Source organism: Crocuta crocuta, unplaced genomic scaffold (genome assembly GCF_008692635.1).
Source record: "Crocuta crocuta isolate KB4526 unplaced genomic scaffold, BGI_CrCroc_1.0 scaffold408, whole genome shotgun sequence".
Taxonomy (NCBI): Eukaryota; Metazoa; Chordata; class Mammalia; order Carnivora; family Hyaenidae; genus Crocuta; species Crocuta crocuta.
The window spans coordinates 1,471,531-1,497,808 of NW_027527444.1; the positions used below are offsets into that span (position 1 = coordinate 1,471,531).

The 26,278-nt window shown below is 43.9% G+C and overlaps 1 protein-coding gene across 1 annotated transcript; it reads right to left on the bottom strand.

Annotated features, from left to right (window-relative positions):
- Positions 1–6: 6 nt before the first annotated feature.
- Positions 7–24,444, bottom strand: XRCC2 (X-ray repair cross complementing 2). The gene is made up of 3 exons (XM_077761628.1): positions 24,274–24,444; positions 11,422–11,503; positions 7–1,002 (listed from the first exon to the last, which is right to left on the bottom strand). Exons 1-3 carry the CDS (start codon positions 24,442–24,444, stop codon positions 299–301), a joined length of 957 nt encoding a protein of 318 aa, XP_077617754.1. The 3' UTR covers positions 7–298.
- Positions 24,445–26,278: the final 1,834 nt, after the last annotated feature.

Sequence of the window (26,278 nt, forward strand, 5' to 3'; positions counted from 1 at the left end):
GGCTCAGTCGGCTGAGCAGCCGACTCCTGGTTCCGTCTCAGGTCCTGATCTCACGTTGTTGAACAAGCCTCGCACAGGCCTCCGTGCTAATGGTGCAGAGCCCGCTTGGGATTCTCCCTCTCCTCTCTCTCTCAAAATAAGTAAATAAAGCATTTAAAAAAAAAAAATCTATTCTGTATAGAAACATTTATATTAATTCTCCCAGAGTTTTAAACTTTATAACTGAATCATTTTAGCCCATTAAGAGACTTTTTAAATTTTGTATAGTATCCTGGAAAACACTATTTTTCAAGCCGCATCAACGAAACTCAATGCCACTTTCTCCAATAACAAAAACATGCTTTTTTAAACTGTTACTTTTTAAATGACGTGAAACTAAAGAAAACTGGGTGTCAGTTTTCAGATCATCTTGCTTGGAGAAGAACATTCTGAGCTTTACCAGCCGCTGCCACTCCCTGCACAGGTAGGGCCTGTAGTGGGCCTCGGGCTCGCCGGGCCCCCCGGCTGGCCCCTGCCACGCCGTCTGCATCAGACTCTGTGTGGCCGCGAGGACAACCAAGCGGTACTCGACGGCGAGTCTCTCCAGGAACCGAGAACACGTCCTGAGCGTGGACTCCTGGGAGCTAACGCTCTCCCCGCCGCTGGCGCGGTCTGTCCAGTAAAAGGCGGACAGGCTGTCCAGGATCAGCAGGCACAGGGCGGGGCGGCTGCAGACGGTGGTTTCTAGGGAGCACAGGGTGAGCAGCAGCTGCGAGCTGGTCCCGCAGCTGACCACGAACAGGCGAGCGAGGCACTGCCGCACCGCTTCCTCTGAGCCCCGGGACAGTCTACGCTCGAGAATCGTGACGAGCCGAAGCAGGTCAAAGTGATAATCTGTATCGATAAACAAAACTTCGACTTCCAGTCCGCCTTCCGATTTTGGAAGCACACATCGCGCTGTTACATGATAAAACATTTCTGTTTTTCCTGTTCCCTCGGGACCATGAAATTCAATAATGTCACCTGTGTAAAATTTAAAAATGTCAGTCAAAACGCAGCAGCACAACAGGCTACAAAATGAAAATCTGCAACAATGTTTAAAAAGACATTTGCTGGCTGGGGCGCCTGGTAGGCTCAGTCAGTTAAGCGCCAACTTCGGCTCAGGTCATGATCTGGGGGTTCATGGGTTCGAGCCCCACGTCGGGCTCTGTGCTGACAGCTCAGAGCCTGGAGCTGCTTGGGATTCTGTGTCTCCCTCTCTCTCTGCCCCTCCCCTACTCACACTCTGTCTCTCTGTCTCAAAAATACATAAAACATTAAAAAAAAATTTTTAAGACATTTACTGGAATGTGAAAGAAAATCTAAACCCACGTGCGAAACGGATCCATATAAGCAAATACACGTAGATAAGGAAATTAAATCACATTTCACCTCTGAGAAAGCAGCTGGCTGTTAATTAGCAGCAAGGAAATGTGAAAACCAGAAAGGCAAGGCTGGGAGGCACCGAAGGAGACCTCGGGGGACGGATCCCCGTTCCCACGCACGGGAACTGGTGATGGCACAGAGTTCGAATGCAGCGCCACAGACCTAGGGTCTTTCAGAACTCTACGGATCACCGCAGCACACACCGCTTCTGGTGGCTGATTGCCCAGTATCCGCGGGCTCCTTTCCCTTAAGCAGAAGACCTCAGGTTACAGGCGGGGCAAGGCGACGCGCCCAGCTTAGAAGGCTGTTCCCAGCATCTCTGGCTAAGAGGGGGCAGCAGCCAGTGAGAGCGAGGGGCCTGCTGGGGTCTCTGAGTCCCGCTGCGCCGGTGCCGGTGCCACGTCTGCCCTGCTGCTCCCTCCTCGGGAGGCGCGGCCCTGAGGATGGAGGGACGGCCCGAGCACCGCGGGCAGGCGGGCAGGCAGACAGGAGGTGCCCGGGGCCCTGAGGACAACACGGACCCCACGCCAGCCACGCAGGGCTGCGTCCGTGCCACTTGTGATGTGAGGAGACGGAGACCCCATCAGGTCTCCTGCAGCTGACAGTCCCCGACTAAGGTTTTCGGTGTTCCCGGCTTTACGGGGACAGCAGTCCGTGCACGTGGGGGCAGGAGAGTCCACGGCTCTGGGCCGAGACGCCAACAGCTTCCCTCGCCTGCAAAGGCCGCGCATCCCCCAAATGCCATCTGCTGTCCTTTGCTGTGTGAATTTCCTGAAACGGTGTCCAGCTGGAATGACATCTGCACCGTAAATTATTTTCCTCGCATTATAAAGACTCCAGATCCTTGTTTATACAGGTTCCAGTAACTCTCTTGCAGTGAGGAAATTAGACACTTGGGGGAACTGTCCCGCCCTCCATAGCTTGTCAAGATCCAGTCTCCACAGCGGCCCTCCAATTCTGGCTAGTTTCTTTCCATTTAATTTAGGGTTGAACCACATAACTGAAAACACGGTGTTAAAAATGCAGATTCTTGGGGGGTGATGTACATGGGGAAGGGTACTTGTTGGGATGAGCACTGGGTGTTATATGTAAACCGACTTGACAATAAACTATTTAAGAAAAGAAATGCAGATTCTTAAGCCCTGACCACATAGAGAGTCTATCTGAGAATCCAGTTACTTCATTTCCGGTTATTACTAACAAACTATTGTAAATTGGAACATTCACAAAAAGTATGTAAAAAATTCTAGCATGTTACCACTACACCATTTTTAAGATAGTCTAAAACTTCAGCCAGTTTCTACTATAAACTTACAGGCAATCTGCGATTCAAAATTTAAATTATCATTATTTTTAATATTTTTATTTATTTCTAGGAGAGAGAGAGAGAGACAGCGTGAGCAGGGGAGGGTCAGAGAGAGAGGGAGACACAGACTCTGAAACAGGCTCCAGGCTCTGAGCTGGCAGTCAGCACAGAGCCCGACGCGGGGCTCGAACCCACGAACCGCGAGACCGTGACCCAAGCGAAAGTCGGACGCTTAACCGACTAAGCCACCCAGGCGCTCCTCAAAATTTAAATTATTATTATTATTTTTTAATGTTTTATTTATTTCTGAGACAGAGAGACAGCGCGAGCAGGGGAAGGTCAGATAGAGAGAGGGAGACATAGAATCCGAAGCAGGCTCCAGGCTCTGAACTGGCTGTCAGCACAGAGCCCGGCGCAGGGCTTGAACCCACGAACCGCGAGATCATGACCTGAGCCAAAGTCGGACGCTCAACCGACTGAGCCACCCAGGCGCCCCTCAAATTTAAATTAAAAAGATTTCCCCTCACCCATCCACCCCGCCAAGACTCCAGATCAAGGAATACTATTTTCACAATAACCATTGTTCACCAGTGCTCTTGCTGAATGTTATCATAGTGACTAAAGCTCTATTCAGTACCGTCTCCTACTAGGTGACTAAGGAGCTAAGCTGCCCTTACTCCCACATAAAGTCTTTACTGCCCTGCGTTACAGAAAGAGAACAGACTACATGCTCTAAGTGCAACATTAACACAGAACAGATATTCACGGTAGCGAAGGAACGTTGAGAACACAGTTTAGCAAGATTCATCTGAAGCGGCTTGTAGGATACAATGAGCCACAGAGAGAGACACGGTCGGGAAGCCAGTCAGCAGACTGCACCACACCTTCCCTCATCCTCTCCCCGGAAGAGAAGGCAGGCAGGCCGTCCAGCGACAACCAGGCTTTCTCCCGTACTTCACAGATGACAAGGGGCCATTCATGACATTTCACTTGATCCTAAGAGCAATACTCTGAGGTAAGAAAGCAAACTTTATAAGCTTCCGTCATCACGGTTATCAGGCTATCTAGGTTTTGACTATCTGCGTCACTACACTTCACGTGTGCTCCTCCCGTAGTGTGTCTCCCACACACACACAGCATCTTCTGGCCGCACTTCATCAGATTACTTTCTTTTGGAGAACTTCTTGAGAGACACCTGAAAAATGAAGATGTTAAGTCCCGATGACCTGGTGAGGGCTAGAGGCCCAAAAGGCAACCTCGGAACATGGCACCCTGAAAGGAAGCAAGTCTGGCCACAGAACCCAGCAGGGGTAGAGGCCGCGGACCAGGGCGCGGCACGGGGGACGGGCACAAGAGGACCAAGTGACCAGCGCTAGCCCGGCCCCTGCCACAGCCCCTGGCCAGGCGCTGCCGGCACTCAGCCCCCTTCACTTACTCAGACGGCTGAGGGCAGGCTGAGGTAGTGACTTACAGGTTCTTCTCAGAGACAGGCTTGGAAGTACCCGCATAAGCAAAGCAGGGACTTTTAATTCATGTAATCACATAAATATCCTAACAAGAATTCAGCTTTCAAAATGCTATGTTAACGAGGTGTCACAAAACAAAAAGGTCTTACAACCACTGGGATTTAAGATCTAGGACAGCCATAAGAGGCTGGACATAACAGTCTGAGGAGGTGACACAGACACAGAAGCAGGTGGGTGAGAGGGAACCAAAAGAACAGAGGCCAAAAACCCAATTCCTGGGATACATCCACAGTTAGAGGAGTCAGCATGAAGATGGATAAAACAGAAATAAATTTAACAGAAAAATTAGGAGGAAAATGACACAGAGCACAAAAGGTTTCAAGAAAATGAAACAATACTAAATCCTAGTAAATGCAGCACTGAAAGTTCTAAAAGTAACAAAATGGCAGAGGAGAGTTGAGGAACAAACAGATCCCTGAACTGGCCCTGGACAGTTACCTGACTGACAGCAGTAAATGTGCAGTTTGCAAAAGCACGTTTAATATAAATATATTATGAACCAAACTTCAGAATCAGACACAAGGAAGAGAGATGGAAGGGTGCTCCCGCAGTGCAGCAAGGACAAGGAATCAGGGGGTGCACGAGGAATTAGGGGGAAACACAATGGTTTGTGTTCATTTAAGAAGTAAGAATATTCAGTAGGAGTTTCATGAGGCTGGAGAGCCCAATGAAAACAACGGAAGTTAAGAGAAAGACAACATATTCTGAAGCAAAAGGGAAGAGACGCTGGGGCACCTGGGTGGCTCAGTGGGTTCAGCATCCCCAACTTCAGCTGAGATCTCATCTCACCGTTTGTGAGGTCGAGCCCCGTGTCTGGCTTGGAGCCTGGAGTCAGCTTCAGATTCTGTGTCTCCCTCTCTCTCTGAGCCTCCCTCACTCACACTCTGTGTGTGTGTCTCTCTCAAAAATAAATATTTTTAAAAAAAAATTTTTTTTAAAGGGGAAGAGACCCCACAGGGGATAGGAATACAGGACACTGGCCAGAGGGTAACTGTGTACTATCTCTGCCTAGTTCTCGAATTCTCAGAATAGGAAAAAAATGAAAACCTTGCCAAACATTTTCTTGGACAAAAGGTGGTGCTCAGAAACATCTTTGAGCATAACTCAAAGGGGTAAGTCTTTGAGGACACGTACTTACGTGGTTTAACAAGGTTTGCTAAATGCACACATTACTAAGAAATACATGGTGTGGTATATGGATTCCTTACATACTTGGTTCAGCATGACTGAAATGAGACAAAGCTAAAGGTGAAATCCTTGGCTAGGAGATTATTAACAGGTATATAAAAACACTCTTCTCCTTTTACAGATTAATAGCAAAGCAAATAAATAGGTCATTTATAACAACTGGGGAAATGAAATTTGCAAACTTACAAATTATACATAAATATTACCATTAAGGTTCTAGATTCCCTACAAATATACTTAATGATGAACTGACATCAGTTTCCCTGGTTTTATAAACACAGCCTAATCACATCAAAAATCATATTCACACATCATGGTTTTTTTTTTTTTAACAAAGCCAAACTTTTATTTATTTTTAATTTTTTTTAAATGTTTTATTTATTTCTAGGAGAGAGAGAGAGACAGCGTGAGCAGGGGAGGGTCAGAGAGAGAGGGAGTCACAGGCTGAAACAGGCTTCAGGCTCTGAGCTGGCAGTCAGCACAGAGCCTGAGGCGGGGCTCGAACCCACGAACCGCGAGATCATGACCTAAGCAAAAGTCGGACGCTTAACCGACTAAGCCACCCACGCGCCCCAAAAGCCAAACTTTTAAATGTTCATTTTTATTACTGAGAGAGAGAGAAAAGAGAGTGCGCACGCACAAGTAGGGGAGGGGCAAAGAGAGAGAAGGACAGAGGATCCAAAGTGGGCTCTGCGCTGACAGCAGAGAGCCCGACACGGGGCTTGAACTCACAAACCATGAGATTATGCCCTGAGCCAAAGTCGGATGCTTAACCAACTGAGCCCCCCAGGCGCCCCCAAAATTATGTTCTACAGAAGGGACACAGTCCTTTTAGCTGTATTTGAAGTCACTGTCTCAAATGTTCCTGAGAGCTGTTACAAAAGAAATAGTATGCTTGTCCGCTCAAATACTGGCTATGACAACTTGCAGTAAAAAAACCAAAAAACAAAACCCCTCCAAAACACATACACACACCAAAACACATCTCTACCATTTGGCACTTGACGAATTAAACTAAATCAGAAAATCTGGATGGTTTGGCCTTGATAGTTGCTCTCACAAATAGAACGCTGTAAGGGATCTCGGTAACAGATTGTCAGAGTGAGTTTATGAATCTAAAGATCCTTCAAAATAAGGATAGAAAAGCCAAAAAATACATCATCTTGGTATCAATCTACTAATTGTATAACAAATATGTTCAATTTGCAGATTATGTTCGTTATAGTACTGAGGAGGTAATGAGTTGGTATATAGTACTGAGTTGCTACAAAAAAATTTTAAAATGTTTCCAACAGCGTTAGAGCTTTCTGTAATCCCTAAATCTCCTCTTGCTTCGACTTGAGCTTCGTATACAGTTTCTGATAAACTACTGTTGTTGATAAATAACCCTTACAATACCAGTCCTAAGTCTGCCAATGCTCCAATGAGTATTCATCTCACTAGGTTCACAGCTGTAACGTGTATGGTAGGTGCAGGTAAGCTCTTTTGTCAGTGACTGAACAGACGTGTTTCTAAAGTCTCCACAGACCTAGGGCCGCCTGGATGGCTCAGCTGGTTGAGAGCTTCTTAGTTTCAGCTCAGGTCATGGTCCCAGCATCATGGGATAGAGCCCCACCACGGGCTCTGTACTGGCTGTGGAGCCTGCTTAAGGTTCTACTATCTCTCTCTCCCTCTGCCCTTCTCCCCTGCTCACTCTCTGAAATTAAAAACAAAGTTTCTATAAATGTAATACTCAAATGCATAAGTGGTGCTGAGAGCCCTTGCTTTAATGTCAATTTCATAAGGTCCAACTTACTGACATCCTTTCTGATAGAATAGACAGTTCAATCTTCTAACATGTTTGATTAAAATTTGTCTTTTATTGTTGATAGTTTAGAAAATTGTTTGCTAACAGATCTGTCCTACAGGAAACAGTAAAGGGAGGCTTCTAGTCTGAACGAATGGACAGTAGGTAACTTAAATCCAAATGGGTTAATACAAAACACAAGTAAATGCAACCACAAAGGTAAATATGAAAGACGGTGTAAATATGTTTAGAATTGTAACTTGTTTTATCTAAGAAACAATTGCATTAAGTAATAAATTTATTTGTTATAATGCATTTTAATTTCTTTGCTGTAATGGTTTTTTAATTTATTGTCTTAATTTTATTTTAATTCAATAATAAGTTTAGATGTGTTTATGGACATACAATGTATAAATATGTAATTTGTAACAGCACAAAGGGGGAAGGAATGGAGCTATATAGCAAAGTATTTATAAAATACTGAAATTACAGTAGTATTAATTCCAATTAAATTGTTTTAAATTAAAATATTAATGGTAATCCTCAGAGCAGCCATTAGGAAAATAACTCAAAAAACTAAAGTAAAAGTAATGACTGGAAATAACTGGTACGTTCGAAAAAATTTTTAAAAACTTTTTAAAATGTTTATTTTTGAGAGAGAGAGACAGAGTGCCAGCAGGGGCAGAGAGAGAGGGAGACACAGAGTCTGAAGCAGCTCCAGGCTCTGAGCTGTCAGCACAGAGCCCGACATGGGGCTCAAACCCAAAGCTGGATGCTTAACTGACTGAGCCACCCAGATGCCTCCAGAAAATATTTATTTAACACCAAAGAAGGAAGAATAGAGAAACAAAAAACATATTATGACATATATAAAAAGAGCAAATGGCAGTCATAAAACCGATCTTATCAGTGATTCATTAGTTATAAATGGATTAAACAGTCTAAAAGGCAGAGAATGGCAGCATGGAATAAAACACATGACCCAACTGTAGGCTACCTACCACAGGCACACTTTGCCAAGTCACAAATAGACAATAAAAGGATAGAGAAAGATACAGCATACAAACAGTAGCCAAAAGAAAGCTAATGTGGCTATACTATTATCAGACAAAATATACTTTAATAATTGTTATTAGAGACAATGGCATTTTTGTTTTCCACTCTTTTAAAAGACAGCATAAAATTTACCATCTTAACAATTTTTTTTAGCATTTATTTTTGAGAGAGAAAGAGAGAGAGAGAGAGAGGCTGAGTTCGAGTGGGGGAAAGGACAGAGAGGAGACACAGAATCTGAAGTAGGTTCCAGACTCTGACCTGTCCATACAAAGGGTGATGCGTGGTTCAAACCCACGAACCGTGAGATGACCTAAACCAAAGTCAGACGCTTAACAGACTGAGTCACCAGGCGCCCTGAGCATCTTCACCATTAAGTGTACAGCTGAGCACTGTTAAGTACATTCACATTGCTGTGAAACATCTCCAGAACTTTTCCATCCTGCAAAACTGAAACCATGTACCCATTAAACAACTTCCCTTTTCCCCCTTTCTCCGCAGCCCCCGCCCCCAGTAACTACCATTTTGTTTTGTTTCTATGAACTTGACTGCTTTAGATACCTCATATAAGTGAAATCACACAATATTTTTCTTTCTGTGCCTGGTTTATTTCACTTCGCATGTTCTCCTGGTTTCCCCATGTAGTAGCATGTGAGAGGATTTCCTTCCTTTTTAAGGCTCAATAATATTGTATTTACAGAGACCTCATTCTGTCTATCCATTCATCTGCCAGTGAACATCTGGGTTGTTTCCGTCTCTTAGCTACTGTGAATAGTACTGCTATGAACATAGGTAGGCAAATATCTCTTCAATACTCTGCTTTCAATTCTTGTGGAGATATACCCAGAAGTGGAATTGTTGGATCATATGACGGTTCTATTTTTGATTCTTTGAGGAAACTTCATACTGTTTTCCATAGCGGCTGCACCATTTTACAATTCCATCAACACTGCACAAGGGTTCCAATTTCTCCACATCCTCATCAACACTGATTAATTTTTTTTGGAGCCACCCTAATTAATGGGTGTGAGGTGACAAAGAACATTTTATGATGATAAATGAATCAATTCATCAATAAGGTATAACAAACATACAAGTGCCCAAGAGTCCACGAAGCCTCAAAATATATGAAGCAACACTGAGAAATAAAGGGAGAAATAAACAGGTCAAAAATAATAGTTGGAAACTTCAATAGTTGGAAATCAACGAGCACTACAAAACATCATGAAGACATTCAATCCGACTGCAGAAGAATATATACTCTTCTCAAGTGCACATCTAACATTCTTCAAGGTAAGCCATATGGTTAGCAATTAAACAAATCTCAATCAATTAAAAAGAATGGATCACAGAAGTGTGTTCTCTGATCAGAAAAGAATGAAAACAGAAATCAGTAACAAAAAAGCTTAAAGCTTCTTGATCTTGGATTAGCCAATGACCTCCTAGCTATGATACCAAAAAGCATGAGCAAGGAAAGATAAAATAAACTGGACTTCATCAAAATTAATAACTCTGTGCTTCAAAGGACACCATCAAGATAGTGAAAAGACAACCCACAGAATGGGAGAAAGTGTTTGCAAATCACATTTGATAAAGTACGTGTACCTAGAATATATAAAGGATTAAACTTTTTATATAAGTCAATAATAAGACACAACCCATTTTTTTTTAAACATTTTTTTAAAAAATATTTTTTATTTATTTCTAGGAGAGAGAGAGAGACAGCGTGAGCAGGGGAGGGTCAGAGAGAGAGGGAGTCACAGACTGAAACAGGCTCCAGGCTCTGAGCTGGCAGTCAGCACAGAGCTGGATGCGGGGCTTGAACCAAGGAACCATGAGATCATGACCTAAGCGAAAGTCGGATGCTTAACCGACTAAGCCACCCAGGCGCCCCACAACCCATTTTTTTAATGGGCGAAAGATATGACATTTCTCCAAATTACACATACAAATTGCCAATTAGCACATGCAAAGAGGCTTAATATCACTAGCCATCAGGGAATGTAAATCAAAACCACAATGAAATATCATTTCAGATTCACTAGGAAGACTATAACTAAAAACACAGAGAATAAGAACATTTGTTTGCAAGACATGGGAAAACCGGGACCATTCTAAACTTTACCACCAGAGGCAAGTAAAACGTGCGGCTGCTTTGGGAAACAGCCCGGCAGTTCCACAAAAAGTTAAACATCGTTGCCACATGAACCTAACCATCCTTCCGGTAGGTATTATCCATGAGAACTGAAAGCAGATCCACAGAAAAGCCTGTACACAAATAATAATCACAGCAGCTTTATGCATAACAAAAAGTAGAGGCAACCCAAATGTCCATGAGCTGACGAATGGGCACACAAAATGGGGATACCCCACACCACAGGACATCACTCAACAGCAAACACAACTGCTGATATGTGCCACAACATGACAAAACCTGGCAAGATGATGCCAAGTGATAGAGCCAGTCCCGAAGACCACATACCGTCTAATTCAATTACATGAAATACACAGAAAGGGCTACTCTAGAGAGTCCAAAAGTAGGTGAGTGGCTGCCTAGGGCTGAGGGACGTGGGAGGAGCCAGGCAGTGACTGCTAATAGGTGATGAAAATATTCTAAAATCAATTGTGGTCATAGGTACATAACTGTGAATATTAGAATACAACCATTAAGTTCTACACTTAAACTTATAGCTCTACAAAGCTCTTCCACTAACAGAAAAACAACCCAAGCACAGGACCTTCTTTGTAAGTTTTCCCTAGTGTAAAAGTGTTAGTGGGAAAAGTAGGTACATCTTTTCCCTTCTGTAGAGATATGAACAGACAATGGGGCACTTAAGGGCTTTCCTGGGATTCTCAAACTTCTAAATAATTAAAAAATAATTATAATAACAAAACCCCACAAATAATGTGTTGGGATAAAAGAGGTCAATACTTGTTCTCAAGATTCACCGCAGATGATGAGTCAAATTTCATCTCCTCTGACACAGATAACACTTGAAAGTGTTCTGTCATGATCTATTTCTCACTTTTTAATTTTACAGTTTAATCCATATAGCCACTTGCTAGGGGTATGTACACATAAATGAATACACGTGGGGGGAAAACATGTTTTAGAAGACTTAATTTATGACACTATTTTGGTTTGAGATTGTTCTTACCATGGACAGATGAATCTTCATCAGCAAATAGATTCGGTTCTATTTCTTTCAAGGAACTTCTACCTTCAAGTCGGGCAAGGAGCTTGCAAAAGAAAAAAGAGAAGGAAAACTCATTACCTAAAAATATAAAATCCTAGAAATCTACATTATACAATTTTCCAAACGTCTATATAAAAAGACTCATTTAATTTTGAGGATTGAGGAAATTATGAAATAGATACAATTTAGGAGAAAAATTGTGTTCATTTATTCAGAAACTATTTCACTTTTTTTAGATTATTTATTTTGGGGAAAAGAGAGAGGTTGTAGGCACATGCACAAGTAAGAGAGACAAGGGAGACAGAAAATCCCAAGCAGTCTCTGGGCTCCATCCCAGGAACCACGAGATCATGACCTGAGCCAAAATCAAAAGCCAGACACTTAACCAACTGAGCCACCCAGGTACCCTGAAAATACTTCATTTTTTTATGTATGGATGGCATAAAATGAATCCCTGTCTTCAAAGGAGCGGACGCTATAGTTTGGGACACAGGACCGAACTGCTAACTGCCAAGTATTTACCTTTCCTACGGGTCACAAGCTCCCTTCTCAGTACACTTACCACACTTTTGGTTTGTCTGCCTATGACACTGTCAATTCCTCATCCAGCAGGGGGAAAGGGGGAAAGGAGAAAGGTGAGAAAAACCCTACTTGGAGGAGCTCCCACCTGAATCCATCAGGTGACAGAGCTCCGGCAGGTACCTGGCGGAAGGGTGTCAGCCAAGGTGCAGAGGCCATGAGGAACACTCTGCTTGTAGGTAAACTAAGTGGATTTGAACTGCTACAGCTTGTAGCTTGTAACATCAAACAGGCAGTGGATTCGTAAAAGTCCTAAAAGAGCGAGAGTCAGCTCACGGAAGGTCTTAGATGCCATGTTTAGGAGGCTGTTCTCTGGTTTTTAGACATGAGCAAGGGATTTTAAACTGCATAATGAGAAGCAGTCTAGAATAGTTGGGACTTCAGAACCAGACCTGCTAGCCCCTTTCTCTGGGACGGAGGCTTCTCATCAGGAAAATGGTAACAGCTATCTCCCGTTCAAGGATGTGGAGGAGTCAGTGCGTTAAAAATAAATGCTTGGCATAGAAGCAGCACTGTGTGTGGCCCAGCTATCATTATCTGCATTTCAAACAGATTATCCTGGTGGCTAGAAGGGGATGGACTTGGGGGTAAAACCAGGTATGGAGAAGGCTGGAGTCACACTAATCTGCAGGAGGTGTGCCCACACCAAGCAGTTAGGATGACAGCAAGCAGAACTGTGTAACTGATTTAAATGTCAAAGAGGAAAATGTAATCAAATGGATTCTCAAGGCTCTAAGGAATCAGCACATATCTGACAACTCTTCCATACGACAAAAGAGAAAAAAAAGCACATCACAAATGGGAACAAATGGAGTCACTCTTAACCTAGCAAAAGTTTTGAAAAGATTCCCTGAAGTGATGAAAGGATTCTATAGTTAACTTAGCAAATCCGCACTGGGTCTCTCAGGGGCAGACTACAGAGGAAGAAGCCGGCCTGGCCGGAGTCCCCTCCAGATACCTTCTTACAGGACAGGCTGCTAACGATACAAGAGTCACAGCGAGGTTCTGAAGGCACGTCTGAGGTCAGAACCGGCCCCCTGAATATTAAGACTCCCTTCCTCACCTCCATGACAGTGGCAGGGACGGNAAACAGGCAACACTGGTTTTACATAAGAATGCCCTGGTGGGGAAGCAAAGTGTTAGTTCTGTTAAACCGTGACCCCAGGGTACTTTTTAAAATTATTGTGATGACAGGGGCAGCATACTGGCAGTAAAGAATTTAACCTTAACCAAAGAGAGGTCTGGCCTTTGCCCTTGGCTCCTGGGAGGTCATCGCTAAGCCCCCAGGAATATCCTTCCAGACAGAAGTGTCTTTGTTTACCCCAGGCCTGCTGCCCCATCAGAAAGCCTGAAAGTGTGACTTAGGGTGGGGCTTTGGGTCAACTTGACCTCTGGTATCAGAGGGGCTGGAGGGTGAGGTCAGCCGCTTGCCTGGTCTACAGGAGAGCCCCAGGCTGTCCCACACGCTGCTGGGAGGACTGAGTACTGGCCGCAAGCCCACTAGGAGAGGACAAATTCTCCTGACTCTGATCCATTACAACCCCCGGGCTGCTTTCAGATCTGCATCCTTCCCCTGCAGGAACCCATAACCCCGACGTAACAGCTTTCCGTGAGCTCGGAGTCCTTCTAGGAGCTACTATACCTACAGGTGGTCTTGGGGACCCCAAACCTGCAACTCGGGTCAGAACGCGCCTGAACCTCTGCAGTTTGTGTCTGCAGTAAAGGCCCAGCTTCACACACAGATAAGGGACTTCGGCTACAAACTGAAATACAATCGTTCTTTCCTTTAGAAAGAGCACGTACTTGTGGATTATTTGAATTGGGTGTTTTTTTCATTGATTACCCTTGTATTTGAAAGGAAGACAAGGCAAACTGTGATTACACAGACTTCGAGATTTGGCAGATATTAGAAAGTAAGCCAATCACCTTAAGAAAACTGAAAGTATGTGTTGCCAATGATAAAATTTAAATTTTGGAAAACTTATCCACCATCATGACCTTGACAGCTTCCCAACACTCACAGTCCTTTTTGGTGAAGTCACCAGTGTTTTAATGTGATTTTTAAAACAATTATTTAATAAAACACATCAATCCTTGAAAGATCTGTGTAATTCACTGAACCAGTTATTTCCAAATGAGCGATGCATGATGTCACATCACTCCTGGGTAAAAGGTTCACTCCATGTACAAGGCCAATCAATGGTTTTAACATATGAAGATTCACTGATACACATTTTAGATTCTATGTTGCAATGAACTTTTAGGAAACTATGACTTGCCAAGTTTTGGTACAGTATCAAAAAAATCCACAATTATCTGAAAAGATCTTCAAATACTCCTTTTGCCAGTTGTAAATCTACGAGAGACCAGACAGTCTTCATGTACTTTAACCGGAACAACACACAGTAATAGACTGGATGCAGAAGAGATGAAAACCCGTTTAACTTCTATTCAGCCAGACATGAAAGAGATTTGCAGGTACATAAAAGTGTTTCTCCTCACCACATTTTTTTGTTTAGGGAAATACAGCTATTTTTCATTAATATATTTATAATATTCAATGGGGTTATTACTGTCACTTGTACATGAATGTAAATACATAAGATTTTAAGTCTGTCTCATTCTGCCTGCTCTCGGATCTTGATAGTATACTTTTTACTTTAATAAACTTTCCCACTTCTGCTACTCAACCAACCCATCAATCAATGTCTGTTTCATTAGCAGACATAACCCATATAAACAAAAGCTCTTTTGGTGACAGACGCTAAATGTACTTCCTGTGGTGATCATTTTGCAACATAAACAAATATTAAATCATTATGTTGTACACCTGAAACTAATAATGTTATATCGAGTACACCGCGCACACACAAAAGACACCAAAAAACACACAAAAACTCTTTAAAATCCTCAGTAATTTTTATTTTGTTTTCAATGTTTTTGTTTATTTTTGAGAGAGAGAGAGAGAGAGACAGCAAGCGAGCACACAAGTAAGCCAGTTGGGGAGGGGCGGAGCAGGGGAGCCAGAATCGGAAGCAGGCTCCAGGCTCCATGCTGCCAGCAGAGGGCCTGACTCAGGGCCTGAACTCATGAACGACCTCCGGTGGAACTCAGACACTTAACTGACTGAGTCACACAGGCGCCCCAGTCCTTAGTAATTTTAAATGTGCAATGCACTCCTAAAGTATGAGAACCACTGAGTTATAAGATTGAGAGTCCTGCCTGAAGAATAAGACAGAAATGGGGCAGCGCTTGGGTGTCTCAGTCAGTTAAGTGACTGACTTTGCCTCAGAGTCATGATCTCGAGGTTCCTGAGTTTGAATCCCACATCAGCTCTGTGCTGCCAGCTCAGAGCCTGGAGCCTGCCTGGGATTCTGTGTCTCCCTCGGTCTTTCTGGCCTTCCCTCGCTCATGCTCTGTCTCTTCTCTTTCTCAAGAATAAAAATTTTAAAAAAATTTAAAAAACCCCACAAACTTTCATGGACAATATCGAACATGTATAACAACTATATGTATACAAATGACTAACATTCTCATCAGAATGATTAACTCAGGAAGTTACTAAGAGAATGTTTACTTATTGTCATTGCTTAAAATATTTTAGAATTCTCCCTTCTGAGAATTCCTCGTAAGAAACTATAAAGTAAGCTTTATATTGGCATGACTCATGGACAAAGATGGTATTACCCCTCTTACCAAACTGGCTAAATTAGCCAGTTTGCATCTGATTTCCACTGTTATTAAAAACTCAAATTCATTTTCAAAGGATGAAAACTTTCTACTATCGAAAACATTAAAAATAATGTTTTACAATGCCAAAGCAGAGTATAGGGAAATTACCTCTCAGAACTTGGAAATAGATTTACCCTTATAAATACAATACAAATACAAATAATATGAACAATTTATGGAAGCTATTTTATGGGACAAGATATCGTCCAAACCTAGGCAGAAAACACCCTACAAATCTGACATAAACCCATTACAAAACCAAAATTAATGATGTCCAGAGTTAAGGAAGGCGTGAGTTGAAAGAAGCAAGGTGTATAATCAGTCTGGAATTTCTGAAGGGCAAAAAAGAGTTTAAGTGTCGAGGGTAAAGGGAACCCAAGTAAGTTCTGCTAGAAATGCCGGTTTAATCCTTTCAGGGAAGATTAACACATGGGGCCATCAGAGCGTGGTGATGGGAGCCATTAAGATAATTCAAGTATTTCTCTCGATTCAGCAATCCTTCTGAGGCCTAATTTCCTATTTGGGAAAGAATGCACAGTGGACACAACAATTTTAGTCTATTTGGCAGTTTGACTAATATTGTTAATAGATTTGACATTTGGTTTGTAAATCAGAATCTGCTAGGTTTTATTATCATAACAGTGATCCAATAAATGCTACTATTTGTGCTTACTGTGGTCTCAGAAGTACATAATTTATATACATCATCTCTTCTGTTATATTAACTGTTTGTTATCATTCTATTTTTCAGATGAGAAAACTAGTATTTGCCAGAGCCAAGATTTAAGACATGTCATTTGGCGCCCAAAGCTGGAACTCTGTGCTAGGGCGCCTCAGAATCCGTATCACCGGGTCTGATGACATCTGAGCACAGAGATGGACTGACTACTGGGCAGCAGATGAAACCAATCCAGACGCTGTCCGGGCGGTTACCTGGCCCCGCACAGCAGCACAGTCAGCACTGCCTCTGGCGCCGCCGCCGAGCCCTGAAAGCCTTCCACAGCGGCATTGTTACTGTAACAAGCATAGAGCCTGCAAAGGGCACAATACTCAACTGTGCCCACTGGCAAACCTCCCAGCCAAGTCAAGTGCGTCCTGGGAACGGAGTAAGGTGCCGGGGACTCAGAGCCGTAGCAGACACAGTGTCTGTCCTCAAAGAATTTAACAGGAGAAGTCAAAATGTTACAAAAGCACAATAAAGTACTGCAGGTGCTACAGCAGAAATACAGGGTGCCCCGGGGTGTCTGAACCAGACACACCGCCATCTTGGAGAAATCGCCCTGAGGACCAGCGACCGGGGGCCTCCCAGAACACAGCACCCTCCCAACATTCTTTGCTCGTGTTTCGTCACACCCTACAGCCCGCCGGCCGCCGCCGTGGGGCCGAACTTCCCCCGGCCCTGGAGATCTCGGACAGGTGATTAAACATTCCCCTCTTGGGTGGTCCCTCAGCGGGACCAGCCTCCAGGGCTAGAAAAAGCAAGTCTCAAGGGAGGTGGGGCCGCGGAGATTTACTTTACTCCTGAGACAAGGCATTTCGCCTCAAGCTGGACTTGTCAGCCTTTTTCTTCAGTCTTCTGGTCAGTTCTAATCTATGGGAGGCAGCTTTAATTTTGAATGAGAGATTTATTTAGCTTATAGTTCTCTTAAATGCAAAATGGACACTGATAGAGAAATCCTTTTTTCTCTTTCTGCATGGAATGTCCTTGCCCTATTATCTCAATTAAATTCCTAAGGCCTAGACTATGGAACAGATGAAAATAACAAACATTCTTCAAGGCTGCCTCCTTCCGTGAAACTATTACTGTACTGACACATCCCCAGCCTGTCTCCCTCACCTGGATGGATAAGCTCACGAGGAGAAGAATCTATTTCGGCTCACCACCTAGTCCACATGCTTTATGTTTGGCAGAAACTCAGTAGTTGCCTGTTAAAGGTGAACAGGGCATAGGTAGGCAGGCTTGGGGAGGACGGAATGTAAACCACCTCGAACTATTGTTTTCTTTATTGTTTAATGTTTATTTTTAGAGGCACAGAGAGAACGCAAGAGCACATGCTGGAGGGCAGGAGAGAGAAAGAGAGAGAGAATCCTGAGCCAAGGGAGCGAGGCCCTAGGTGGAGGTTGTGCAATCATGACCTGAGCCAAAGACATCAAGGGTCAGATGCTTAACTAACTGGCGCCCCATGAATCTCATAAACTAGTTCAATTTTTCTATCAGGACTGTCTACAAACTTCTACCAAGTCCGTGAGTATTTTATGCCTATCATCAAAGCCCTTCATACTAACCAAATCTTCAATAACTGATAAGCAAAAACACCTGCCATATAGATTTTTTTTTTTAAGTTTTTATTTATTTGAGAGCGAGCGAGCGAGCGCGAGCAAGCGAACAAGCAGGGAGGGGCAGAGAGATGGGGACAGCGAGAGAATCCCAAGGAGGTTCTGCACTGTCAGCACAGGGCCCACTGCGGGGCTCGAACTCACTCATGAACTGTGAGCTCACACTGAGCTGAAACTAAGAGTCGGATGCTTAACTGACTGAGCCACCCTGGTGCCTCCCATATAGACGTCTTTAAAGAGCATTTATAGAGCAGAAAGAATCAGGGCACCTGGGTGGATCAATTGGCTGAGTGCCTGGCTTCGGCTCAGGTCATGATCTCATGGTTCCTGAGTTCGAGCCCTGCATTAGGTTCTGTGCTGACAGCTCAGAGCCTGGAACCTGCTTCAGACTGTCTCCCTCTCAGCCCCTTCCCTGCTCACACTCTGTCTCTCTCTCAAAAGTAAACAAACATTAAAAAAATAATAATAAAGCACAGAAAGAACTTAAAAGATCAAACTAACCAGAAATGAATGACATTAAGGTAAATTCTTACATATAAAAAGCATTTGGATAAAGGTTCACTTCCCCCTGACCTTTTGTAATTAAATATCTGCAGTAGGGTTTCAAACTAGATTAAGTATAAAAGGATACCTAAAGGTCGCCTGGGTGGCTCAGTCAGTTAAGCGTCCTTGGCAGGTGATGACCTCACGGTTTCCACGTTTGGGCCCGGCGTTGGGCTCTGCCCTGATACTGCAGAGCCTGGAGCCTGCTTCAGATTTTGCCTCCCTCCCCCCCTTCAGCCCCTCCCCCACTCATGTTCTGTCTCTTTCAAAAAATAAACATTAAAAAAAAAGCTACCTAAAGCAAACATTCTAAACCAAATATTCCCACCCCTGCCCCATAACAGGCCTGGATTTCCACCTAAAAATTGAATACAATTCTTAGTTTTACTACTTATAGAGGAAATTCAGGCAAAAATGTTGAACTATACCATAGGGAAAGTAAAAGACAAGTTGAAATAAGGAAGCAAGGGAAAGCAACAATATGAACATCATGTGATCGATGCAAAACTGGACCATTACAGTAGTCCCAGAAATTAGAGGGCCAATTTCTTTTCACGTGTGAAACCAGACTCCTCTGGCACTCTGAAAATTCAACTGAATTTTCTTTAATCAAGCTTTTGTCTAAATTATATGGAAAAGACAACTGCTGAGTAATATACTATATTGTAAAATCCTGTCATTTTTGGGGCGCCTGGGTGGCTCAGTCGGTTAAGCATCCGACTTCAGCGCAGGTCATGATCTCATGGTTCGTGGGTTCAAGTCCCGTGTCAGGCTCTGTGCTGACAGCCAACTCAGAGCCTGAAGACTGCTTCAGATTCTGTGTCTCCCTCTCTCTGACCCTCCCCTGCTCACACACTCTCTCTCTCTCTCAGAAATAAATAAAAAACAGTTTTAAAAAATCCCGTCATTTCTAAGTATATTCCATGAAGAGCTGATACTTTTCTAATATTTTTTAAAAGCAATCATCCTATAAGAGGAAACAAAAACAGATAAAGTCAAGCAAAATTTTCTACACACACACCTGAGAATTTAAGCTTCCCCCCCTTTTTAAATATATTTTTTAATGCTTAGTGGGGGGGGGTGTAGAGGGTACAGAGACAGAGGATCCGAAACGGGCTCTATACTGACAGCAGACAGCCCTATGTGGGGCCCAGACTCATGAACCACAAGATCATGACCTGAGCCAAAGTCAAATGCTTAACTGACTGAGCCATCCAGGCACCCTCTTTTTTTCCCCCTAAGTTTTAACTCCCGTTAGCTAACATACAGTATATTAGCTTCAGGTGTACAACATAATACTTCAGCACTTGTATACATCACCCTGTGCTCATCGGAACAAGTGTACTTCCTAGCACCCATCACCTGTTTCACCCATCTCCCCCACCTCCTCTCTGGTAACCAGCAATCTCTTTGTTGTAGTTAAGAGTCTGTTTCTTGGTTTGTCTCTTTTTCCTTTGCTCGTTTGCTTTGTTTCTTAAGTTCCACGTGTAAGTGAAATCATACAGTCTTTCTCTTATTTTGCTTAGCATTATACTCTGAAGCTCTATCCATGTCACTGCAAATGGCACGATTTCATTCTTTTTTTAAGGCTGAATAACATTCGTGTATGTGTTTGTGTGTGTGTCTTGGGTATTGTAAACAATATGGCTGTAAACAAAGGGTTGCTGGTATCTCTTTAATTAGTGTTCTCATATTCTTTGGGAAAATACCCAGTAGTGCTGCTGCTAGATCATAAGGTAATTATATTTTTAACTTTTTGAAGAACCTCCATACTGTTTTCCAGTCTACATCCCCATCAACAGTGCAGGAGGGTTCCCCTTTCTCCACACCCTCGCCAACACCTGTTATTTCTTGTGTTGTTGACTTTAGCCATTCTGCCAGGTGTGTAAGCAGCATTCATTTCTAGCTGAAGTTGTAAGAACTAAATTTCAAATTATGACATTCCACAAATTATTAATTCCATTAAATGCATTCTTCAGATTTCATCAGGAAGTTATGCCAAATTCCTTCAAATTTTCATTTAGATTAAAAAAAAATCAAATATATGCAAGGTCCCAGAAAGAAAACAGAATCAAAATTACAGAAGCTGAATATTGGCAGAACACTCCTCTCACCTTGCATGTGAGGAGCTCTGCTGGAGAAACGCTTCTGGAATATTCCCCCACTTTTCACTCTCTTCCCCGAGGAAGGGGAGATTTCCTAGCCGGCTACTCTGAGAGCAGGTACTAGACAGGCCCGGTCATCTCCTTCACCCCTCCCGAGGGTCTGCCGATACAGACAGAAGTCCCCAGTCTGCTGCATTCCTGCACTTCAGTCTCAAAGGAGGGCCCACTCAGAAATGAGCGTCTGGCAGCACAGCTGGCTCATTACCTCGACAAGAGAACTTTCAGTGGTACCCTGGGCGACGGAAGCCCGACCGGTGGGCTAAAGCGTGTAGTACAAGAGAGAAGGAAGTGCAGGCACCGAGCACAAACTCTGCTGTGCTGAGAAGGAAGCGGGTGGGCGGGATGGGGCCTGGAGGTCAGGGGAGGTTTTCTGCTTGTGGTTAACGTTTTATGTTAGGGTGCTGACAGAAATGATTGTTGGAAAAGAAGACTGAAAGAAGACAGAAAAACGACCACAGGAGTGGGAACATCGGCAGCAGTGAGGTGCCTGAGGAATGGGATGGAAGGAATCTGCATCCTAAGTGCAGAAGCTGCACTTTCTTAGAAGCAAAAATATTTATTCTATTTTAAGGAGGGAATTCAGAGAAATAGTACATAGATGATCAAGACAGATTTCATGAAAAAGCAGGAACTGCTATATTAATAACTAATAAAACAGACTTCAGAGCAAAGAAAATTACTAGACATAAAGGGAAATTAGAGAAAAAGGATCAATCGACCAGGAAGACATTTGATCCTAAGTGTGTTCATACCTACCAGAATCTCAAAATGCAAAAAGCAAAACTATGGCAGGTGAAAGGAGAAACTGACGAACCCACAAACTTCAACAGTCCCCTCTCAGCAACAGATGAACTTACAGACAGAAAATCGGCACGGATACAGAAGCTCTGAACAACACACAATCTAACTCATGTAAACGGAAAACTCCACCCAACAACAGCAGAATATACATTATTTCCGAGGGCCTGGGGAACACTCATCAAGACAGATCCTGGGCCATAAAACAAACCTCAACCAATGGAAAAAACCTGAAATCATACAGTGCGTGTTCTCTGACAATGATGGAAAGAAACTAGAAATCAGTAACAAAAAGACAACAGGAAAACATAAGGAAGTTCCTGTGAAATTTTTTTTCTCAATGACACATGAAACGAGGCAGAAAGAGGGGAGAGAGAAGAGAAATTTATCCACTGAAGCAACAATCATTGAGTCCCTGCTATGGGCTATATAGTTTTCAACACTGAGACTAAAGGAATGAACTCAACAGATAACAAAGTCTGTTCTCATGACCCTTAAATCAATATAAAATGTCAGGTGTGGTCAGTGTGAAAGATAAACAGGGTTGGGGCGCGGGGACTCGGTTGATCATCTGACTCTTGATTTTGGCTCAGGTCATGACCTCAACGTTGCTCGCTCACATACACGCTCTCTCTCAAAAAAAAAATGAACATTTAAAAAAGGAATAAACAAGGTAAAAGAATGAAGATTAACAGTCAACAAGGTAAAAAATGAATTATTTTATTTTAAATTGTAGTCAAATGCTTTGTCTTTAAATCAAGGGTTCAGTGGGGTGGCCTGGCTGGCTCGTTCAGAAGAGCATGCAACTCTCAGGTGCATGAATACGAGCCCACGTTACCATGTTAGGTGTGGAGATTACTTAAATAAATAAAACTTAAAAAATAAATCAAGGGTTCATTATAAGTTTTCTATTCACACCATCTGGCCCACTAGAACTCCATCCCTAGAATCTGTTAAAATATCTTTTGCAACTTTAGTTTCCTGGAAGACCCTGCAGGAAACGTCTTTTCCCTGCTACTCACAAAATGCGGGAATGGTTAGCTGTTTTTTAGAGCTGTAATTCTAGTGAATTAAGATTTTAAAGTAAGGGACCTCTGGGTGGCTCAGTCGGCTGAGTGTCCGACTCTTGATTTTGGCCCCAGCCATGATCTCACGGTTGGTGAGGTGGAGCTCCACACTGGGCTCTATGCTGCCTGCTTGGGATTCTCTCTCTCCCTCTCTGTCCTTCCCCTGCTCGTATGCGCACTCTCTCAAATAAACACTTTAGACAAAAAAATGAATAAATTTTAAAGCAGCACTTAAGTACTACTTGGGATGACTTGTGACTTCAGAGATCTGCCTCCACACAATGGCTCCGAGTAGAATCCAGCAAGTACTGCAGCCTAAAGTGCAAAGGGAGAAAGCTGTATCCAAACGAATTAAGCACTGGCCACAGAGCACCCAAGAACTTTTGAAAAAAGAGGCGCCCTTGCTGGCGTTGTTGACACAAAGGAAAAAGAATAAAGTAGCACTTACTGCCCAGCTCCCTATCCCCCCACCCCTTCCTACTCCACAAAGCGAAGTGACGGAGCCTGGTGACCCGCTTCCGGTCTCCGTACAGACGTGGCAGGCCTCCCAGTTTTTGGAGACTAGGCTTGTTCTGACTGCAAGAGTCATCTGAGTTCGACCTTGGTTTCAAATGATAGTTTCTGGGGCGCCTGGGCGGCTCGCTGGGTGAAGCGTCTGAATCGATTTCAGTTCAGGTCATGATCTCAGTTTGCTAGATGGAGCCCCAACTCAGGCTCTGTGCTGACAGCACCGAGTCGGCTTGGGATTCTTCCTCTCCCTTCCTCCCCGCCCCTCCCCTGCTTGTGGTCCCGCTGTCTCTTAAATAAATAAACAAAATTTAAAAATAAAATAAGGCTGTAACTGTAGTGGTTCTTATACAAGCAGTGGCTGGTACTCTTAAGGAGCAGGGATCAGCACGGGCGCCTCGGTGGCTCAGTCGGTTGAGCGACCGACTTCAGCTCAGATCACGATCTCAGGGTCGGTGGGTTCGAGCCCCACATTGGGCTGTGTGCTGACAGCTCAGAGCCTGGAGCTGCTTCAGATTCTGTGTCTCCCTCTCTCTCTGCCCCTCCGCTGCTCACACTGTCTCTCAAAAATCATAAATGTAAAAAGAAAAAGAAAATTTTAAAAAGGAGCAGGGATCAGCAAACTATGGCCCAGAACGCCAAATCCAAAAGTTTCAAAATAAGTTTTTCTGGGACACAGCCAAGCTAATTTGTTTACGTCTCCATGGAAACCTTCACAGGAGACCTGCAGGGGGGAGTGGCTCTAACCGAGACCCCCACTGGCCTGCAAAGCCTAAATACCACGGGGGCCTTCACCTAGGGTACTGCTTCTCTCCCTCGCCGTGCAAAAGATCCTTCGTGAGCCACGCCCGCCTCCTTCTCAGGGCTCCCTTCCCGGCCCGCTTCTCCGCGGTAACTACACAGCTACCCGCAGGTCCCCCAAATAAGCCGGGCTCGCGCTTAACCGAAGGCACCAGGCACGTCACCGCTACCCTCCGCTCTGAGTGCCACCCCCGCCTGCCAAACCGACTGCACACGGTGCCTACAGCCGCGGTCATCCCCTGGCCCTGGCTGCCCTTCAGCCGGACAGCACGCCGACTGCACACCCTGCAGCGGTGCTCGGGTCGGTCCTTCGCGCCGGCTCGGCAACGGCAGAGGTGGGTTCCCTGGCTTCCTCCTCCGATGCCCTGACCAGTGGATGGCACACACGAGCACGTGATGTCGTCGGTGCAATTCCGCGCACGTTCCTGCCGGGCATCACATGGCTGGAACTGCATGCTACGTGGGGCAGCGAGGGCTGGAAGCCAGAGGCAGAGACGCACAGACTGGGGGTGGGGATGGGAGGCGGGTGAAGCAACCTCCTGAAATGCCGCCCGTCCTAGAGAAACGCCCGTAACTGCTCCAGGTGGCGACCCTCCTAGCCTCCCCTGCCCGGCTCGCCATCGCCCGGCGCCCCGCGCAGGGAACAGGCGCGGCCCGTGGTCCCGGCGAGCGGAGACCAAGAATTCACACCCACCCGNCGTCAGACCGCGTCTCCTAGGAGACCGGGAGACAGCTGGTGATTCTTATAAACTTCAGTTCGTCTTTAGTGGGTAAAACTAGCAGCATGTTCTCTTTCTTTCTTTCTTTCTTTCTTTCTTTCTTTCTTTCTTTCTTTCTTTCTNGAAAAAAGTACACTAAGTTTGAAAGAATCTATGTAATTAAGTAATTATGAATAATAGTAATTACAGTTAACGGTTACAATACTATGTGTCCTAAGTGCTTTATATGTAATAATTAGTTTAACTCGCACAGTCCTATGAGGTAGTTACTATTTTCCCCATATTTCACAGATGAGGAAACTGAGGCACAATTTTGGCCCGCATTACTTTGGTGACCAGATTGTACTGAGTCCACACATTAGTGAGAAATAGGAAAGGAAGAATGCAAACTGTTCTTCAAAGAAACTTGTTGTGGGGCGCCTGGGTGGCTCAGTTGGTTAAGCGTCTGATCATGATCAGGTCATGATCTCAGGTTCATGAGTTTGAGCCCCGCGTCAGGCTCTGTGCTGACAGCTCAGAGCCTGGAGCCTATTTCAGATTCTGTGTCTCCCTCTCTCTCTACCCCTCCCCCACATGCACTCTCTCTCTCAAAAATAAAATTAAAAAATTAAAAACTTTTTTAAATAAATAAACTTGGTTGTGAAGGAAGAAGATAAACATAGTAACAAGAAAAAAATCAAGGAAGAGTCTTTAAGAAAGCAAAGCCTGCTGCTCGTTTCAATGCTGACAGGAAATGGGATGTCTGGATGGCTCAGTTGGTTAATTGCCTGACTTCAGACTCCAGCTCAGGTCATGATCCCAGGGTGCTGGGATTGAGCCCCACGTCAGGCCCTGTGCTAAGTGTGAAGGCTGCTTGGGATTCTCTCCCCCCTCTCGCTGCCCCTCCTCCACTCTCTCTCTCTAAAATAAAAATTAAAAATAAAAAAATGTATATGCTGACAGGAAGGAGCTGTAGATTAAGGACACCATCAGAGAAAGAATACTCTTTCACTATGAGTGGAGACTATGGTAAAATATGGGTGCAGATGCAGCTATATTCTGGGGTGGGAAGCTCAAAGAGGTTGAGGAAGGTCACACCTGAGGACTTATGTTTTTTCTCTGAAGTAGAAAGGAAGGTGGTAGAAATCCAAGACTCTATCTAGTTGAATTCCTCTTGAGAAAATCAAAGTGTGCACCTAAGTTGACTGCCTGAATTAATGTTACCATCTACACGCTCTCCTAAAAACCTTTCTCAGAAAACCTCGGTTCATGCTGAACACAGTAGTGGTGATTGACCTAAGTACTATGCCACTGTAGACCATGGTGGTAATTATTTTAACCAGGAGAATTTTCCAGTAACACGTACTGTCTACAGTCACATTTTATACACAACATATATTAGTAGTATTTTTTCGTTGCACAGAGGTTTTCTCCCTGAGTTACAATTTTCTTGAATTTCAAGATTAATTTTCTGAAATTATCATGGATTTTGATATCAGATACACCTAGAATTTTAAATCTGGTCTTATCACTTAATACCACTCTGGACCATAGTTATTGCTGTGATGTGATGATGAAAAACTGTAGTTAA